The 20,195-nt window shown below is 54.9% G+C and overlaps 2 protein-coding genes across 6 annotated transcripts in view; one reads left to right on the top strand and one right to left on the bottom strand.

Moving 5' to 3' along the window:
* Nucleotides 1-396, bottom strand: part of ZNF283 (zinc finger protein 283) — an 88,181-nt gene extending 87,785 nt beyond the window's left edge. For 2 of the 4 annotated variants that reach the window (XM_073795961.1, XM_033846388.2), the window contains exon 1: nt 268-396. The gene's annotated coding sequence lies outside the window, so the exon portion shown is untranslated. The other 2 variants (XM_073795962.1, XM_073795964.1) reach the window with 2 other exon arrangements.
* SMG9 (SMG9 nonsense mediated mRNA decay factor) lies at nt 336-19,529 on the top strand. 2 transcript variants are annotated; one of them, XM_033846394.2, is made up of 14 exons: nt 336-464; nt 3,125-3,280; nt 5,519-5,593; nt 5,682-5,946; nt 6,024-6,121; nt 7,625-7,737; nt 9,941-10,052; nt 13,073-13,168; nt 13,571-13,656; nt 16,318-16,424; nt 17,137-17,244; nt 17,416-17,544; nt 17,858-18,002; nt 19,013-19,529. In XM_033846394.2, exons 2-14 carry the CDS (start codon nt 3,131-3,133, stop codon nt 19,089-19,091), a joined length of 1,563 nt encoding a protein of 520 aa, XP_033702285.1. In that variant the 5' UTR covers nt 336-464; nt 3,125-3,130; the 3' UTR covers nt 19,092-19,529. The 2 variants fall into 2 exon arrangements, with proteins under 2 accessions (XP_033702285.1, XP_073652075.1); XM_073795974.1 differs by lacking the exon at nt 336-464 and adding an exon at nt 4,858-4,892 and having other exon boundaries at nt 3,151-3,280.
* Nucleotides 19,530-20,195: the final 666 nt, after the last annotated feature.

Genomic DNA, 20,195 nt, shown 5'->3' with positions numbered 1-20,195 from the left:
CCCCAGCTTCTCTGCAAGCCCACGTACGCCCCCTGCGATGAGCACGCGTACTGAAGCGGAGTCGCCGCGCACTCCCAACTGCCCTCTGCAACCCGCCGGCTTGCTGAAGCCAACCACCTACATCAACGCACGCTCAGCCCGGCGCTCACGCTCGATTCTCGCGCGCCCAGCCTGCGGCGCATGCGCACGGCCGGCAGCCCGCGAGACGTGATCTCGGTTCGGCCCCGCGAGATCTTCTCGACTTCTTCCTCCCTCGGACCGGCCTACCTTCGGTGCCGCTTCCGGGATGCCCCCACCGGTTGTGGGTTGACCGGTACCCGTTCTCTCCCGCCACGCTCCCGGGTTCCCAGACACCATTTACGGGCCGGTGGCTTGCAGTGGAACCTCCCCGTCCCCACCCCACCCCCATCTCGGAGAGCGCGCGCCCCCCTTACGCCCCGGGAACCAATCAGCAGCCGCCTTAGGTAAGTGGCCCGCGTGCCTGCGCTAGGCTGGCGCCTCGGCGGGGGGCGGGGCACGGGGCGTGTTTCGGGGCCCGGCTCCTCCTTGACCGCTAACTGGTCGTTCGGACGCCTGGCGGTTGTGCGTAACTAAGTTCGGAGTCAAAGCAAGGCGTTAAAAAGCGCGTTACCGGGAGTGGGGTGGGCAGGAGACAGATAATGTGTATATTGGAAAAATTTCAGTTCTGGGAGACCATTTATATTGAGGGCCTGTAAACTGGCGGTAAAGTACTGCGAAATCCCTCCAATAACGTGCAGAGCCCTGGGGACACTCGTAGAGGGCCTACAAACGGATTTTTAAACAGTGGGGAGGTCCTCCAAATTCCTCTAAATACAATGTAAATAGAAACTTAAGTTCTGGGGTTCCCTATAGGAGGCCTGTAAACAGGTGCCTAATTATGCTGAAGTCCCCTGAATAAAACACAGACTCAAGTTCCAGGGGAGACCCCATATGAGAGGCTGTACATATACATGTAATTGCTGGAGAGTCTTGTAGAAAAATAGTGTGAATAGACCCAGGTTCTGGGGTGGGAGTGCTCCATTAGACCATAAATACGGAGTTAGGAATTGGGAGTCTCCCCAAATAACTTGCAAATAGATTCTGGGTGATCCCCCAAAAGGAGCATGTTAAGAGATGCTTAAGTACTGAGGAAGCCCCCCAAAGAATTTGTAATAGGGGAATTTGTAATTTGTAGTTCTGGGAGGTCACCTTAAGAGTCCTGTAAATAAACACAAATAGACTGGCTTTATACTTTTGTGTGTGGGGGGGGATCCCCAGAGGAGCCTGGAAACTATTGGGAGTCCCCAAAATGCTTGTAGGTGAACTCTTAAATTCTGGGGAGCTTGCCATAGGGGCTGTAGAATAAACTCAGGTACTGTGGAAGTTCCCAGAATAACATGCATGGGAAGAAGGTCCTCATGGGTTATGTAAACAGATACTTTAGTGGTGGAGCAGAATCCCTATTGAGGCAAGAAAACAGACAATTAAGTGCACTGGAGGCCTCCAGGATAAAGTGTAAACAGAACCTTAATTGCAAGGCGGGGAAGAGTCTCGATTTCTGAGGAGGCTGTCCTTCAGGAGACTGTAAACAGTCACTTAAGTGCTGAATCAGTTTGCATAAGCATCTGTAAACTGGCCTTGCCCTCCTTTGTCTCAGAAGGCAGTCTTCCACCTAGTTTGTGGCTAGGGGAGAGGTCACGTAGAGCAGTGCTGAGAGGAGCTAGACAAGCCCCTACCTGGCTAGCAAAATTACTCCTGCATCCTGTAAACAGATACTTCCGTTCTGGGGAAAGAGTCTTACACAAGGACCTCTTAATGTCACTGTACTGGGGTGGGAGGTGGAGGGATTCATAGAATGATTTGAAGGCACTTCAGAGCTAAGCAAAGGTCAGCAAACTTTTTCTGTAAAGGTCCAGAGAATAATTACTTTAGACTCTGCAGCCCATAATATCTCTGTCTCAGCTACTCACCTCTGCCATTGTATCAAGAAGGCAGCCATAGACAACTTGTAAAATTGATGGATGTGGCTGTATTCCAATAAAACTTTATTTCCGACAACAGAAGGCAGACCAGATATGGACCCGTGAGCTATAGCAGTTGGCTTCGGAGTCCTGCAAACAGACATACTCAAGAGACTTCCCTGGAATGAAGTGTAAACAGCTGGGGAAACTCCCTAGGGGCCTATAAGCAGCTAGTTAAATGGTAGAGAGTGGGTTATATAGGTAACCATACATTTTATAATGTCTTAGATGTGAGACATATAATGACATATAATGACCCTGGTGAGGGACATATAATGTTCCTGGTGAGGCCTTGGAGGGTGAGGGATGGCAGACCGTCAGTAATGGAAGGTGAACACACTGAAAGTAGAGGGACACCCGGTGAAAACAGGTCCTTGAATACAGGTGCCCCACCCCCACATGTGCCAGTATTGGGTAATCAAAAGGGTAGTTGTCGGACTGGGGGTCATGTTACAGATTTGTATGGAAATGCTTTGCTGCACTTTGGGAAAGAGTATGTTCCATTTTTATGTGACCTTCCCCCATGTGTTAGTATTTATGTTGAGAAAAGTGATTAACAGTTGGGAATAGTTTTGGCTACAAGAGATAGAAGGGGATTTGTTTGTCACTGCATCCAGAGATAGGCAATTTAAGGTTAATAGGGAGTCCCCGAACCTTGTGTTTTGTCTCTTATGCCTTCCTTCCATTAAGCTGCCTCACAGACCTTAATGGCTGCTTGAGCTCCAGCCTCCACACCCGCATTCCTTTCAGCTGGTAGGAGGAAGGGACAAAAGGCAGGTGCCAGTGTCTGTGAAGAAAAGTTTCTGAACGCTGCCAAAACACGCTTCTGGTGTCATACCGTTGGCCAGAAAGAGCTTAGTCACATGGCCGCAGCTAACTGCAGACTAGGCTGAGAAGTGTATTCTGGATAGCCAGGTGTCCAGCTCAGAACTGAGGGTTTTATTTCTTTGGAAGTAGTGAAGAATGGCTATTGAGATCCTGCTGGCAGTCACTGCCACAGCCACAGAGCTCTCTTGAAAGGAAGTGCCTTATAGTCCAGGGTAAGCCAGATAGAGTGGGGAGAGACTTCTTTCATCCTGGAATCAACCTCTTTCTACCCATAGGTGACCATGTCTGAGTCTGGGCACAGTCAGCCTGGGCTCTATGGGATAGACAGGCGGCGGCGGTGGAAGGAGCCCGGCCCTGGCGGCCCCCAGAATCTCTCCGGGCCTGGTGGTCGGGAGAGGGACTACACTGCACCTTGGGACAGAGAGAGACGGGTGAGTATCTGGGCCCAAGGGCAGCATTCATGTGTCCACTCATTCCACCAATGTTTATTGAGCACCAGCTAGGCACCGGGCCCTCATCTAGATGCTGGGGATATATAACTGTGGACAAAACGGACTGCTCTCAGAGTGATAAAGGGGCTGTCTTAGATGAAGCAGTCAGAGAAGGCTTCTCTGAACAGCTGACTTTTGAGCAGAGACCTGAAGGAGGCAAGGGGACAAGTCCTGACAGAATCTGAGTGAAGAGCATTCAAAACAGAAAGAACAGCAAATGCGAAGGCCCTGAGGCCTTATATCTGGTGTGTTCAAGGAGTAGCCAGGAGGCCAGCGTGACTGCAGTGGATGAAGAAGGGGAAGTGATAGAAGATGAGATCAGAGAGGAAACTGGGGCCAGATCATGTGGGACCTGATAGGCCTTGGAAAGAACTTTGGATTTCACTGACTGGAATTGGCATTGGAGTTTGAGCTGAGAGGTGCCAGAAGCCCCTGTTTTCCAGAGTTGTGTCATGATAGCAGCCTTTTTTGTTTATTGAGCAGTGTGCAGTGTGCTGGTGCTCTGCAGAGTGCTTTCCATCCTTTGGGTCTTGCTGAGCTCCTGCAGCTGTCCCATGAAGTAGAGCCTATGATAGATGCAGTTTTCACTAATGAGGAAATGAGTCTTAGAGGGGAAGGGACCCACCCAAAGTCACAAGTCAATAAGCTTTGGGGCCAGGCCTTGAACCCGAATCCAAGTGAGCCTCAGGCGCAGCACCACTGTGTCTGCTGTAGAGTGTCCTGGACCGGGAATCGGGAGTCGGGAGCGTCGTTGTGGGCCCGGTCCAGCCTTGCTCCTCTCCTGTGTGTAGGTGACTCACTGCCACAGCCTGCCCCCCGGGTTCTTTCTCCAGGGCCCTGCCCGCCTCTAAGGGCTGTTTATTTGGGGGGGGGGGGAGTGGAAGAAGATAATGGTTGGGACAGTTTCTGAGCCATAAAACTGCAAAAATCGTGAAGGAAATTTATTCACAGTGAGCTTGGCTCTTGCTTACTCCTTCCCTTGAGCCACAGCATAAATGACAACACGCAGTCTCTCCTCCTTCCACACACATCTTTCTGGGGAATGTTACCATCCTCCTGCACCTTCAGCTTCAGTCCCTGAACAAGCAGCTCCCAGATGTCTTGTCTTTGAGACCCTGGCAGCCTCCTAACTGGCCAATGGACTCCTCACGTCCTCCATGTCTCCTGCTGACCTCAGCGTCTTCCTGCCAATTCTCTTCCTCCCACTACTAGTGACGGCCCATCAGGTCTCATCCTGGTCACCCCCACGCCCATCGGGCACCAGTGCTGTACATGGTGCCTCCTGACTGTATCTCCTATCCATCCTCATCTCTTCACCCTCACCTGTTCTTTGCAAAGCACGTTCATATCCTTTGGTTTGTCCTTCGTCATAGGCCAGTGAGTGAGCAGGATTTAAATAAGTATCCTCAATATGTAGGTGAAGAAACAGACCTACTGAAGGGTCAGGACTCTCCCAGGGTTACTCAGGGTACCACAGAAGGAACAGGATTCAAACTCAGGTCTCTCCCCTTTCTTAGGCAGGTGGGGGTGAGACAGAAGAGGCATGAAGAGGGTAAGGCATGGGAATCAGTCCGCTGACTTGGCGAGCCCGGGTGGGGCTGGGAAGCGGAGGTTGGGACAGCAGGGCTGTCAGGAGAGCAGCTCTAGATACTGTGCACCTGCCACGTGCCCAGTGCTCCGTGGACGGTTTGTGAGTCCTGTCTACTTTCAGCCTCTTAACAGTCCTGTGAGGAAGGAATTCCTATCCCCATTCGCCAGATGAGCAAATGGGCCTAAGTGAGGGTGATTCCTTATCCATGTTCACACAACCAACAAAAGCCAAGGCCAAGTTCAAATGCAGATGTCTCTCGCTCCAAAGCCCCAGCGCCTTCTGCCTGGGCTTGTCTAGCAAAGGCAGCTGAGTGGAGTGGCTGGCAGCGTGGTTCTGGAACCCGGCTGTCTGGCTTCAAGTCCTGGCTCCACTGCTTAATTGGCTGTGTGGCCTTGGGCAAGCCAGTTAACCTCTCTGGATCTCAGTTTTTTCATTTGAAAAATGGGGATAAAGGTATCTCTCACAGGGCTGTTGGTAGGATTGGAGGAGTTTATGTCTGAAGGCGTTTAGAATGATACTTGACACTTAGAGGGGTGTCCAGGGAGCTAGGGGAGTCACTCCTGAGTAACTGCCCTCCCTCACCACAGGATGGCAGCGAAGAGACAAGCACGGCGGTCATGCAGAAAACCCCCATCATCCTCTCAAAGCCTCCAGCAGAGCGGGTGAGTGGGGAAGACGCTTTGGAAGGGGAGGCTGGGAGCAGTTAGGGCAAGGATCTCTCCACTGACCGGAACCTTCTCACGCCCGTAGTCAAAGCAGCCACCGACTCCAACGGCCCCTGCCGCCCCGCCTGCCCCAGCCCCTCTTGAGAAGCCCATTGTCCTCATGAAGCCACGGGAGGAGGGGAAAGGGCCTGCGGCCACAGCGAATGCCTCCACCCCCGAGGGCACTGCCCCACCACCCCCTGCAGCCCCTGCGCCACCCAAGGGGGAGAAGGAGGGGCAGAGACCCACACAGCCTGTGTACCAGATCCAGAACCGGGGCATGGGGACTGCCGCGCCGGCAGCCATGGACCGTGAGTTGGGGCCGGGCGGGATCTGGTTGGGAGCCGGAACCCCCTCGCACAGACCGTCAGCATGTCCTTGTCTGCAGCTGTCGTGGGCCAGGCCAAACTGCTGCCCCCAGAGCGCATGAAGCACAGCATCAAGTTGGTGGATGACCAGATGAATTGGTGCGACAGTGCCATTGAGGTACTGGGGGGTCAGGGCTCTCTCCCTGCTCGACCTTCTCCGGGCCCCACACCCTCACCTCCTCCCCGCCCCCCAGCTCCTTGGCAGGCAGCACCAGACTAGACAGCTTTCGGGCAATGGCAGCAGTGAGAGAATGGATCAGAACGTTCTCACCTAGCCGGGCCGAATTTCAGTGGCTTACACTAGCTCAGCTGTGCTGGTTGCTAAAATGCTGAAATACTTTGATACTGGTTGGCGGAGAGGGACCCATTACCACCGCAGAGGCCCTGGGATCTCCTGCCCGCTCTCGCACGCAGCAGGGCAGCCTCCTGGGCCTGCTCCAGTCCTCCTCCTGATTGGTCAAGACCCATGCAGTACCAGTGTGAACTGGTTTGAATGTTAGCCCCCGGAGGTTCCGCCTCCATCCCACCAGCCCTCACTGTAGTCCACACCTCACACCTCTGGACCATCATATCTACTTCCAGTGTCCCAGTCTTCATTTCCCCCCGTCCTGTTTTTTCCCTCCCAGGCTTGTCACATTACTCAGATTCTCCCAGGTATGCTCCCTCTCCTTCTCCAACAGCTTGGATTTACTAACAACATACCAGGCCCATCTGTTACCACTCTCATGTTGATATCAACTGGGAAGCTTTAAAAAAAAAAAAAGAGCCGCTGTCCAGGCCCTGCTATAGAGCACTTACCCACAAATCCCCAAACGTGGATCGTATAACTGAGGAACTCATTTGTAGTTTTGTTAAATTTTAATTAATTTAAATTTAAGTAGCCACATGTGGTCAGTGTCTACCATATTGAACTGGGCTAGCCCTCGATATTCTGCTTTAGTGGGTCTAGGGTTCAGCCCAGGATTAGAGGGGTTTTTTTTAGAGCTCTCCAGATGATTCTAAGGTGCAGCAGCCACATTGAGGACATGACTCTTTTCCTTGAGGAGTGTCTCTTATGCCCCCTGGTGGTGAAAATCAGCAGAGCTGGCAGCCCAGAGGTGAAGGTCTCAGGATTCTGTAGGACTCTTAAACCCCACAGACAGAGCCAGGACGGGCTGGTCTCCCCTTCCTGCTTACTGCTGCCTTTATCACGCTTTCCCATGTTTTCCCAACCTGCCTGAAGCCCAAAGCCTCCCAGGAGTCTGCTCCAGTGGCCCTCAGTTACTCAGTCCTGGCTTCTTCCACCCATCCTTTTGTTCCTATGCCTCTCCCCTTCTCCCCAAAGTCAGGCGCCCCTTTTCCTCTGTGTTCTAGCCACTCTGACTTCCTAGTACCTTCTTGACCAGGGAGGCTCTTTTCTGCGTTGGAGCTCTCACAAATGCTGTTCTTTGTGCCCAGAACGTTCCATATACCCCCCCTTCCCCCGCCCTTTGCCCAGTTGAGGGGATTTGGAGCACAAACGTTTTTCTTTATATCTGAGAAGGTAGGTGGGCGAGCCATGGAAGTCTTTAGGGCCCCTTCCTCACTCCCACTCCATCAACCGACAGATTTTTGAGGGTCTCATTCCTGCCTCTTCCCGCAGTACCTGTTGGATCAGACTGATGTCTTGGTGGTTGGTGTCCTGGGCCTCCAGGGGACAGGCAAGTCCATGGTTATGTCGTTGTTGTCAGCCAACACTCCTGAGGAGGACCAGAGGTGAGGGGGACGTTGGGTCTGCAAGGGAGGTGGCACCCACCTAGGTCAGGGGAGGGTGGGCCTGGATATTGCAGGTGGTGTTTGGTGTTCCCCTACCTTGACCTCAATGTCTCTGTCGGATGAGGATGGTGACCAGTCTGGACCAAACTTTCGTGTAGCTCCAAGGACACCAATCCTGCACCTCCCTCCCTCCCTCCCTTCCTCGTTCCAGCAAATGGACAGGACCAGCCAGGAGCTGGCATGGCGCATCCGTTAAGTCTTTGGATTTAGGTTCACCCCAGTCTCAGCCCTGCCGCTCACCAGCTGGCTGGTCTTGGGCAGGTCCCTTCACCTCCTGGTATCTCACTTTCTCATCTGTAAAGTGCATTTTTGGAGGATGAGACAAGATCGGGAAGGCAAAAGTTAACAAGAACTTGGCACAGAGCGAGTGCTCACAGGATGTGGCTGATGTGGCCTGGGAAACACTGGGACAAGAGACCTGGGTGAAGGGCGTGGGTTCTAGACCAGCCTCAGTCCTGCCTTGCTGAGTAAGGACAGGGTATGATTGTGAAGGTAAAGGAGGGAGTCCTTTGGGGGAGGAGGGAGCTTGAGCACTAGAGCCCCAAACTGAGGGCAGGGAAGGAAAGAGGGAAAGGCAGGGATTGGGGAGTCAGGTAGGGAACACAGACAGTCTAATTAGGGAAGAATCAAGATGGGGGGTGAGCAGGGGTTGTGGCCACTTAGGGTTATCTTAAAGCGTAGGAGTTTGGTTTTTATAAAGTCGGTGATGTCACCCTGGACACCATGGTTGGGCCTCAGGGGTCCATGAACCCCCGAACGGTATATGCAGGATTCTACACACATTTACAGTCAGGCTTCTCTTCTAGGGAAAGTGTCCATAGTTCCCACCAGCTCTCAGAGGGGCCTGAGGGAAACCCGGAACAGGTTAAGAACCCCTGTGGTGAGAACGTACATCTCCAGACCCCGAGCTGCGGTGCCCCGCCTCCCAGGTCGGCTCCGTCCCCACTCTTCTCTGCTCACTCATGACCTCAGCTCAGCTGGGCCGCGCTCTGGCACAGCTGCAGCTCTCTTGGCCGGCATCCTTTCCATCTCAGCTTCCACCCCCAACTAGCAAAACTTCCCTGTGGCCGTCGGCTCAGATACTTGAGCTAGAATCCTGTCGGCCTAATGTGTCCTTCTGAGGCAGGTCCGCCTGTGACATGGCAGACGTTGGTACCAACTCTTGTCATCAGGTCTCATAAGTTTTACCTCCTAATTATCTTGAGAATTCATCTGCTCCTCTCCTCCACGCCCATCTCCTGGTCCAGGCCACTGCCATCTCCCCTGGAGGAGGCCAGGAGCCTCCTAACTGGTCTCCCTGCTTCAGTTCAACAAATATTTATTGGGTGTTTACCACGGGCCAGGCCCTGTCCTGGGTGCTGGGGCTACACCAGTAAACAAAAGTGGCAAAAATCTCTGTCCCCGTGGGGCTTGCATTTTAATGGGGAGCTAGTAAACAAGCACATTAGAAGATGATAATCAAACAGGAAGGGGTTATGGGGAGGTGGCTGGGGCCAGGTTCCTGTATAAATCAGCTGGTCAAGGGGCCATTTGAGAACAAGCAGACGCTGAGGAGGGGGAGCAGGGAAAGCGCTCCAGTCAGGGCAAGAACTGGGAGCCTGGATGCCCCGCACCCTCTCACCATGGGGTGGAGAGTATTCAGTGCTGTGTGTCCCATACCTGGCACATGGCAGGTACACTTGATAATTAATAGCTAGCTATTTTATATCATCGTGTATCAGGCACTCTTTTAAGCGCTTTACGTATATTAACCTCACAGTCACTCTGAGAGATTGAGACTATTGTTGTCCCCGTTTTACAGACGAGGAAACCGAGGAGAAAGAGATTAAGGAACTTATTCAAAGCCACACAGCCAGGAAGAGGCAGAGCTGGGGTTTGAATCCCAGCAGTGCAGCAAAGGCCTTGCTCTTAAACACCTCAGTCTATTGATTTTGTTAAGACTTAACAGGTCTACCTATGGGTAGGGGTAGGGATGAAGTCATGTGATATAAAACACAGCCCCCTAGGCAGCAGGGGCCATGAATGGAAGGCTTTGCGGGCAGGCGGGAATCACATCTCATGGTCTCACTCACAGGGCCACACTCTGGAGGCGGCAAAGGCCAAGAACCTGACCTCTAATGCCCCCACCTGCTCCTTTCCACAGGGCCTATGTCTTCCGGGCCCAGAGCGCCGAAATGAAGGAACGAGGGGGCAACCAGACCAGTGGCATTGACTTCTTCATTACCCAGGAGCGGATCGTTTTCCTGGACACGCAGGTGCTGACCCCCACTCACCCCACCCTGCTGCGTGCAGCACTCAGCTTCATCCCCAAATGTGTTTAAGCCAGAACCTTGCTTGGATTCCATGGGGCTTCGGCCAAGCCACGGACATGCTAGTGCCTTTGGGCAAGTTGTGTCTCTTTTTGGCCCTTAGTCTCTTCTTGTCAGATTTCACCCCCTCTCCACTCCCATCCATCCGTGTACACAGGAGCCTAAAGAATCTTATAGCATAGCAGTTGGAAGTGTGGGCCCTGGAGTCAGTCTACAGCCAGAGCTGGCCTTTAAGTAAGTTTTAACCCCCCCACCTCCATTTTTTCATCTGTAAATGGGGGTGATAGTTTTCTCAGCTTCATAGGAGGGTTGCAGGGAGTCAGTGGAACAGTCCAGGCAGAGTGCTGGGCACGGGATGGTGCGTGGCGAGCCTTCAGGCGCCTCACTGTCACAAGAGCTGGCCTGTCCTGCGTTACCTGGCAGCTTTCCTCAGCTTCTCCAAGATCCCTGTTCCTTAGCTAGGCAGCCGGGGCCTGTGCGGCTCGCCTGTCAGACTCCCTGGACTCCCCTCTCTGATGTAGACACCGGCCCCACCATACACACCTCCAAGCCTTGCCATAGTCTCGCTCCTGAGCTCTGCGACCTTGGCCAAGTTGTTTAACGTTTCCACTCCTCGGTTTTCTTAAGTGGGAAAAACAACATTGCCTCCCTCGTGGGGTTTCTGTGAGGTGTCAGTGAATTAACACAGGTGAAGTCCTGGCATGAAGTGGGTTCTCAGTACTCTTGGCTGTCAGCATCGTCACCATTAGAACATTCTCTCTCCCCTTGCTTTGTTGCTTGGCTGTTGCCTTCTCCTCCCTGAAGACTCCACAGGGGCATTGCCTCCTCCCGGAAGCCTCCCCCTCCTCTGAGCGCCCACCGGTGCCCATGTGCACCCATGTGCACCTCCCAGCGCAGCACGTGGCTTACCACAATCTGGTTCTTGCATTCTGTGCCCGCTCCTATCCGGTCTGCAGCTCCTCAGGGAGAGGCCTGGCCCACAGCTGATGCTCAATGAATGTTAGTGGAACAAAGTTCTGGCCACCGTACACATTGATGGGTGGAAAACCTTCCACAAATGTGGTGTGAGACCTGTGTGCCAGGCCCTGTGACAGGACCACTGAGACCTTGTGCCGAGCTGAACCAGCTGCGGGCTGGTCCGGGGCCCCCATGGGGCAGAGCAGAAGTTAGAACAAGACAGAATGGAAGGGACTTTCCTGGTGGTGCAGTGGTTAAGAATCCGCCTGCCAGTGCAGGGGACAGAGGTTCGAGCCCCAGTCCAGGAAGATCCCACATGCCGTGGAGCAACTAAGCCCGTGCGCCACAACTACTGAGCCTGTGCTCTATAGCCCTCGAGCCACAACTACTGAGCCCATGTGCCACAACTACTGAACCTGTGCTCTAGAGCCTGCGAGCCACAACTACTGAAGCTCTTGCAGCTAGAGCCCGTGCTTCACAAGGAAGCCACCACAACGAGAAGCCCGCGCACCACAAGGAAGAGTAGCCCCCGCTCGCCGCAACTAGAGAAAGCCCACGAGCAGCAATGAAGACCCAATGCAGCAAGCAGACAAGCAAGCAATAAATGAATGAATGAATGAATGAATGAAAAAAGACAGAATGGAACACTGCAGTGTTTGGGGTTTTAGAAAGTGAGCCACTGGATTGACGAAAGAGGAAAGAGGAAAGCCTCTTTTTTTTTTTTTTTTGCGGTACGCGAGCCTCTCACTGCTGTGGCCTCTCCCGTTGCGGAGCACAGGCTCCGGACGCGCAGGCTCAGCGGCCATGGCTCAGGGGCCCAGCCGCTCCGCAGCATGTGGGATCTTCCCGGACCGGGGCACAAACCCGTGTCCCCTGCATCAGCAGGTGGACTCCCAACCACTGCGCCAGGGAAGCCCCAAGCCTCTTTCTTAAAGTTAATTCCATCCAGGGCAGGAAGAAGTGGATAGATGATCCACTAATTTAACCTCTTGTATTTTTAGTGGGATGTTCCTTTAAGAAAAGGTGATGAGCTCACAGATGACTCTTTTACACCCACTGATGCAGTTCTTTGTTTGTTTGTTTGTTTGTTTTGGCTGTGTTGGGTCTTAGTTGCTTCGTGCTGGGTTTCTCTAGTTGCAGCGAGCGGGGGCTACTCTTCGTTGCGGTGCGTGGGCTTCTCATTGCGGTGGCTTCTCGTTGTGGAGCACGGGCTCTAGGCGTGCAGGCTTCAGTAGTTGCAGCACTCAGGCTCAGTAGTTGTGGCACACGGGCTTAGTGGCTCCACGGTATGTGGGATCTTCCCAGACCAGGGCTCGAACCCGTGTCCCCTGTACTGGCAGGTGGATTCTTAACAACTGTGCCACCAAGGAAGCCCTGATGCAGCCTTTTAAATCCTCACTAGTCTTCACATTAACCATTGTTATTTGACCTGAGTGATTATCCTAGTGAAGTTTTGAAAGCATTTGATACTTTTTTTTTTTTTTTTTTTGCGGTACACGGGCCTCTCACTGTTGGGGCCTCTCCCGTTGTGGAGCACAGGCTCCAGACGCGCAGACTCGGCGGCCATGGCTCACGGGCCTAGCCGTTCCGCGGCATGTGGGATCCTCCCGGACCAGGGCAAGAACCCCTGTCCCCTGCATCAGCAGGCGGACTCTGAACCACTGCGCCACCAGGGAAGGCCTGACAGCATTTGAAACAACAAAATAAGGGTGTCGCAGGGACACGACTCATTCAAGTGGATGTTCGATTTTCCAGCACTAGGAGCGCTCTTCTGGGGCACGCAGCACTTGGGAGCAGTGGGGACTTGTGAGAGGGCTGGGGAAAGTGTGTCGGCTTTGAAACTCTTTTTCTGTCACCTCCTCTTACTGACTAGTTCTGCCCGTGTATCTGACATTATTTTGTCCTGAGAGGTGATGTATCTGCAGTCATCGGGTGGAACTTGGTGGCCGTGTCCCCTGGGATCCTGACCCGCGGCCCTTCCCTGACACCTTGCTGTCTTCCTGCTCCAGCCCATCCTGAGCCCCTCCATCTTGGACCACCTCATCAACAACGACCGCAAGCTGCCTCCAGAGTACAGCCTGCCCCACACCTACGTGGAGATGCAGGTGAGGGGGCCGAGCCAGGCCTGGTGGTCCAGGATGGAGCGCTAGTGGATACGGGTTAGGCTAGTTTCTGCTTCATAAGAGCCCTGGGTACCCCAGAGCTGGAGGGAGAGGACGGCACCAAGAGTCAGACCTGACTCAGCCCCTGGCTCTGCCTCTCGGCAAAATCATCCCCCCTTCAAGCCTCCGTATCCGCCTGTGTAAAAAGGGGCTGATCATTGCCACCTGGCCCATTTTAGGGATGGCCTGGAAGGGAGGTGCCCGTGCAATCTGGGCGCATAGTAGCTGCTTATAGGCTCAGAGGCGCTTTTGCCCTGCGGCCCCCTCAGCTGAGTCCTGAGATCAGGGACCTCAGTCTGGGCTGAGGGAAGCTTCAACTCTGTCGTCCCTTCCTGCCCCCCTCAGTCACTCCAGATCGCTGCCTTCCTCTTCACTGTCTGCCACGTGGTGATTGTCGTCCAGGACTGGTTCACGGACCTCAGCCTGTACAGGTGAGGCGCTGTCGGGAGCGGAGCCAGGCTAGGGACGGGGGCCCCGAGACTCAGCCACTTGCACAGCTCTCACCACTTCCACACGGCAGCCACAGGGACCCTTTGAAAACGTGAGTTGGAGAGGATCACTGCCACCTAATCCTCTCTCAGCACACATACACACTTACCACCCTCCACGGACTGTGCACATCACTCAGAGTAAAATTCAGGGTCCTCCCCATGCATGGCTAACAGGGTTCTACGTGATGTGGTCCCGGTCACCGCCCTGACCTCCCCCAGCACTTGCCTCACTCCTTCCATCAGAAGTGTGGTGGCCCCACGGCTGTCCCTCGTGGCGCTTAGGACCTCTGCACGCCTCACCTCTCGGCTGGAAACACTCTCCCCGCGGCTGCCAGGCCCCCTCCTTCATGCCCTTCACATGCCCCTGAGGCCTCCCCAACCTGCTAACTGCCTCTCCTGTGACTCTCCCGCTCTTACCCTGCTGTGTTCTCCTTCACTGCACGTATCACTCCCTGACAGGATGGTGTGGACCTTTTTATGGTCTTGTCTCCCTCGTTAGAATGTAAGCCCCAGTGGCTCACACAGTGCCTGGCACAAGGTGGATATTTAACAAGTTTGTTGAATAAATAGCACGCTGAGGAACTGCTCCTTAGAGCCTCGTGGTCCATCTCCCGGCATAGGTGCCATTCCCGCGGGTCCCTGGTGGGCAGGGAAGGGAGGGAGTCAGGATCTGGCAGGAGTACTGCCTGAAGCAGCTGGAGGTTCCAGAAATGCCCCCAGATAGGACTGGCTCCGATCCTCTTGGCCTCAGGCCCCAGGAGGTAGCTGTGGGGAGGCCAGCAGCCCTGGGCACGGGGCCCAGACAGACAGATGGAAGGAACGGGAGCTTGTGGGGAGGGGAGAGCCGAGCTGAAGGAAGCAGATGTCTCCGGAGTCAGGCAGCCCTGTGTTTGAATCCCAGCACCCGTTAGGCGAGCGGTTGCTTTTTCCACACTTCCTCATAGGCAAACGGTGTCCTGCAGATGAAGTGAGTTAAAGAATGTAAAGCACTCAGCACAGCACCTGGTGCTTAGTAAGCAGTAGATTAAGTGGGAGCTTAAGGTTTGTGTTAGTAACTCTGGGGGTGGGTGGGAGCTGAGGGTCTGGCCAACAGTAAAAAAACAAGCTGCTGGGGGAGCCGGCTGTTGTGACCAGATCTAAGTGACTTCATTCTGAAACACCCCCTCCTACCACCGTCGTCTGTTGGAATTCATTCAAAAGACAAATATATTGGGCATTTACATAGGCTGGTCTCTGTCCTGGGCTCTGGGGATACAGGTGTGAACAAACAGGTAACACAGGCTGCCCTGTGGAGGTCACATTGTGGTGGGGTGTGGCCTCAGGCTGGCCCTTGCAGAGCCTCGGTTTTAAGCCAGAGTCTACAGGTGGCCTCCCCAGAGCAGGTGAATCCCTGGAAATTGTGGATACCATATTTGTGGCCGATTTAGGGATGGCCTGGAAGGGAGGTGCCAGTGCAATCTGGGCGCATAGTAGCTGCTTATAGGCTCAGAGGCGCTTTTGCCCTGCGGCCCCCTCAGCTGAATCCTGAGATCAGGGACCCCGGGCTGGTCTGAGGGAAGCTTCCACTCTGTCGTCCCTTCCCGCCCCCCTCAGTCACTCCAGATTGCTTTGTGTACGTGTCTGTACGAGGAGAAGGGCCATAGTTTATCAGATCCCGTTAGCCCTTATCTCAGGTTTATTTTATTTACTTTTATATATACTTTTCTATATTTGGAAGAATTACTTTAAGATAGCATAAACTGGAAACTTACATCCATACAAAAACCTGCACAGCTTTATTCATAATTGCCAAAACCGGGGGCAGCCAAGATGTCCTTTGGTAGATAAACGGATACATAAGTTATGGTACATCCACACGATGGCATATTATTCGGTGTTAAAAAGAGATGCGCTGTCCTGCCATGGAAGACAATGGAGGAGCCTCAAATGGAGATTATTAAGTGAAAGAAGCCAATTTGCAAAGGCTTCATACTGTATGATTCCAACTCTGTGACGTTCTGGAAAAGGCAAAACTATGGAGACCAGTAAAAATATCAGTGGCTGCCAGGGTTGGGAGGGGGAGGGAGGGGTGAATAGGTGGAGCAGAGAGGATTTCTGGGCCCCGAAACTACTCGTGTGATACAAGTGGTGGATTTATGTGGTTTTTGTCAAAACCCATAGAGCATACACCACCAGGAGGGAGCCCTAATGTAAGCCACGGACGTCGGGTGGCAACGGTGTGTCACTGGAGGATCATGGGAATGTTGCCAAGCGGGAAGGCTGTGTGTTGGGGGCGGGGGGGAGGGTCCGTGGGAATTCTCTTTGCTTTCCACTCAGTTTTGCTATGAACTTAAAACTCCTCTAAAAAGTAAAGTACTTTTCTTGATGGCATAAACTCGTTAAAAAAATACATACGTGTTGACATGGGTCCATGGATCAGTGTCTGAGAGGGTTGTCTCTGGGTTCCCTAAAACTGTGTGAGGAATATGGTGTGTATGTGGCATTTTTCTGAGTGTGGCTGTAGCTTTAATCAGATCCGTGAAGGGAGCCCCCTCCTTCCCCAGGCTGTGGGATATGGGGGGGCCGGCAGCAGAGCACCAACCTGTCACCCCAAACCCCAAGGTTCCTCCAGACAGCAGAGATGGTGAAGCCCTCCACCCCGTCCCCCAGCCATGAGTCCAGCAGCTCGTCAGGCTCCGATGAAGGCACTGAGTACTACCCCCACCTGGGTGAGAGGCATTCCAGGGGCTGCACTGGTGGGCAGGGGAGAGTGGGGGGCGGAAACCGGGAGTACTCTGCGGAGGGGGCGCTGGGAGGAGCACCTGTGGGGCTTGTGAGGAGAGTCAAAAAGGATTAGCTGCCACTTCCTCTGAGGGTCCCCCTGGCCATCAGGGCGTGACCCCCGAGTCCAGCTCTGGCCCCTCGATCAGAATGGGAGCCCCTTGGGGGCAGGACCCTAGTCTGCCTGCTTCTGGGTCCATGGCACGGGGCTCAGGGAGTGTGGCGTCGGCCCCAGTGGCGCCACGCACCCTGTTCACCCTGCTTGGGCCCCTACTCGCGCATCCTTGGTCCGCTCTGTCCTTGCCCTGCGCTCTGACGCACTGCTCCTCTGCAAAGATCCGGCTCGTTTATGACACCCCAGGCAGGGTCTTCCCTGCTTCCTCCACCTGGCCCAGCCCCTGGTCTTTCTGCCAGGCTCCTGAGCAGGTGGCCATCAGACTGGGGACTTCCTGAGGGCAGAAACAGACTCTGACTCATTTCTCTGGGTCCCCAGCGCTGCCCAGCACAGGGCCTGGTACTAAAGGGAAGTTACTTATCATGTAAATACAAGTGATCTGAACTCAGGGGCAGGGCTGGTCTTTGGTGTGAGAAGGGGAGTCTGAGTGGCGAGTGGCGAGTGGCAGTGGCGAGCGCGAGCTCCCCGTCTCCTCCCACCCGCAGTCTTCCTGCAGAACAAAGCTCGCCGGGAGGACTTCTGCCCTCGGAAGCTGCGGCAGATGCACCTGATGATTGACCAGCTCATGGCCCACTCCCACCTGCGGTACAAGGGTGAGGGTCCCCCAGCCACCCCCCAAGCTGGCCAGTGGCCTTCTGGCTCCCAATCCAGTCCCAAAGCCCCGGCCCCCAGACCCATCCCCTGACCCCAGTTTGACCACCCTGCGCATACCTCCCCCGGCCCTGCAGCACTGTGCCTGCAGCCTCACGGGTTCCCTCCACCAGGTACGCTGTCCATGTTACAGTGCAACGTCTTCCCTGGGCTCCCACCCGACTTCCTGGACTCCGAGGTCAATCTGTTCCTGATGCCCTTCATGGACAGCGAGGCAGAGAGTGAAACCCCCCCAAGAGCAGGTACGGTTCCGCCTCGAGGGGATCTGGTCTGTAGGGAGACACGGCCCACCTGGTTAGAGGGAGACACAGGCTGCCCCGGTCTGGGGGTGACAGGGACCCGCCCTGGTCTGAGGGGAGACTCAAGCCTGTCCCTAAGGTGCTCAGACCCTTCCTTCCGTGGGAGCACGTTTCCGAGTCACGGAAGGACGGGGGGACCTGGGCCGGGGCTGAACTCAGGCGCTCCTGGCAGGCCAGGATGCTGTTGACGGGGAGGAAGGGCCTCTCTCGGCGGGCTGTCCCCCTTCCCCTCCCCTCCTAACTTCTGACTTTCCAGGACCCAGTTCCAGCCCCCTCTTCTCCCTGCTCCCTGGGTACCGAGGCCACCCCAGCTTCCAGTCCTTGGTGAGCAAGCTCCGGAGCCAAGTGATGTCCATGGCCCGGCCGCAGCTGTCACACACGATCCTCACCGAGAAGAACTGGTGAGAGCGCTCGGCAGAGGAGTCAGTGTGAGGGCCCCACCTCCACCGCGTTGAGGGTCTCGGAGGTCTCTCCACACCGCAGCTTCCCTTCCTGGAGCACTGATGAGTGCTACCATCTTGTTGCCGTTCCATGGGATTTTGAATCCCAATCAGCCGGGAGGGTGTGGAGCTTGTCACCAGTTTTACTAGTGGGGAGGTTCAGCCTCAGAGAAGGAAGTGTCACGTGGCAAGGTCATGCACTGTGGTTGGGTGTCCCTTGACTGCAAGGAGTAGGGCCAGTGAGCCCAGTCAAGTTTAAAGATTTATTCTGAGGCCCTGAGTGCAGAGAGCATAGCTGCACCGGAGAGGAAAGCGGAAAGCTGTCGGGAACCACGGGAGCCGCGTTCTCCAGGACCCCCCTCCCCCGACTAGCCCCCTCCACTGGGAGCCTCTGCCTCTGGCTTTCTCCACCTTCCTTCACAAAGCCCTGTGCTGCCTCCCCAGCCCCGACTCTACGTGGCTCTCTATGCCCAGAGCCCACAGCAGTGCTGCCACAGACCCGGGGCTGCCTCTTCTCATTTTCCAGAGAAACAGAAACTTGAGAAGTAGCTGCAGCTTGGCTCCCCTGGGTCTGTCTGCAGTCGGCTGTGGGCAGAAGGGGCAGGGAGTGCAGACACAGCAGGAAGCCACTCTGGAGCTCTGTTTCTCTCTTTGGTCTAAACCAGGGCCCAGCGGGGAGGGGAGAATTTGGGAGGTGGGGGGTTATGCAGCTGCTAGACGTTTCTGATCATCACAAGACTCTGGAGGGATATAGAGATAGACCCCTACCCACAAAGGCCAGCACTGAGTGGAGCGGGAAGCAGTTTGGGCCCAGAGGTGGGCGCTCGAGGACTTCACCTTCGCTTCCCCTGGGGGAGGTGAGGGGATCAGGTCACCTAGCATCGGCGTTGGCATCTTCCCTGTATCCCAGGCGTTACGGTCATGCGGGGGCCACAGCCAGGGCAGCTCTGACTGTTGACCTCCCCTCACAGGTTCCACTACGCCGCCCGGATCTGGGACGGGGTGAAAAAGTCCTCCGCCCTGGCCGAGTACAGCCGCCTGCTGGCCTGAGGCCAAGGGGAGGAACGGCTCGCAGAGAACCCCCTTCCGGGCCCCCAGTGGGTGGCGAGGGGCACCCACGTCCTCTCCCCGCGGGGCGGAGAGCGGCAGCAGGCCTGATGGACAAGGGACCGTGACTTCCTCACCCGGAGACACGAGGTGTCCAGGGCCGGTCCCCCATCCTCAAGGGAGCGTTGTTCAGGGGGTGACTTTGAGATCCCGCCCCCAGCCTGGACGAGGTAGCCCATCATCAGCCCCCACAGGGACAGGCGGCGGGAGGAGCCTGAGTGGTCACCAGGAAGCCCAGGCTCCGTGTCGGCCTCCTTCTGCAGGGACAGGAGCAGCAGGTCCCTCTGCCCTGACTCCAGGCCCCTGCCCGGAAGGTGAGGCAGGGTCTGGGAGCTCTTTATTGGGGCAGATCTGGTGGCTGGAATAAAAACAGTCACGCAAGCCTGTTCTGGCGCTCATCTTCTTCCCCCTCCCCAGTGTGCTGTCCTGGGAATCCCCCCAGTTCTGGGTCCCAGCCCTTGGGGGCAGGTTAGCCATGGCCTCCCATTGGAGCCTGAATGAACTTCCCGTGGGCACATCCACTGTAGGTCAGAGAGTTGCCAGGGGTAGTTAAAGACCAGTCTTTGCTATGGAGGAAGCCTCTAGAAAGGGGTATTCTATTTCCTGGGGTGATATCAAGCCTCCTGTCTCTGTGTGCCATGGAGAGGAAGGTACAGGGCCCTCGTTTTCTGCTCACTTGAAGACGGTGCCTTCCCTTTGGTGAAATGCCTAGTTAAATGCAATGCCTAACTCAATTCGTTAAAAAATAGAACACGTCCTTAGTTAAATACAATTAGTCAATATAGTATACTGTCACTCGGTATCCACAAGGGATTGGTTCCAGGACCCCCCGTAGATACCAAAATCCTTAGATGCTCAAGTCCCGTATATTAAACAGCACAGTATTTGCATGTAACCTACGCACATCCTTCCATCTACTGTAAGTCATCTTCTAGACTGGTTAAAAAACCTAATCCATGGGCTTCCCTGGTGGCGCAGTGGTTAAGAATCCACCTGCTGGGCTTCCCTGGTGGCGCAGTGGTTGAGAGTCCGCCTGCCGATGCAGGG

This window comes from Tursiops truncatus, chromosome 19 (assembly GCF_011762595.2).
Source record: "Tursiops truncatus isolate mTurTru1 chromosome 19, mTurTru1.mat.Y, whole genome shotgun sequence".
Lineage (NCBI taxonomy): Eukaryota > Metazoa > Chordata > Mammalia > Artiodactyla > Delphinidae > Tursiops > Tursiops truncatus.
The sequence above is the reverse complement of the archived record's forward strand: the minus strand, read 5'-3'. Positions and strand labels throughout refer to the sequence as shown.

Excerpts from the sequence above, each read along its gene's own strand:
- SMG9 (XM_033846394.2), top strand. The coding sequence starts at position 3,131 with ATGTCTGAGTCTGGGCACAGTCAGCCTGGGCTCTATGGGATAGACAGG. Across the intron at positions 3,281-5,518 it reads CTTGGGACAGAGAGAGACGG|GATGGCAGCGAAGAGACAAG; the intron begins GTGAGTATCTGG and ends CCCTCACCACAG. Across the intron at positions 6,122-7,624 it reads GGTGCGACAGTGCCATTGAG|TACCTGTTGGATCAGACTGA; the intron begins GTACTGGGGGGT and ends CTCTTCCCGCAG.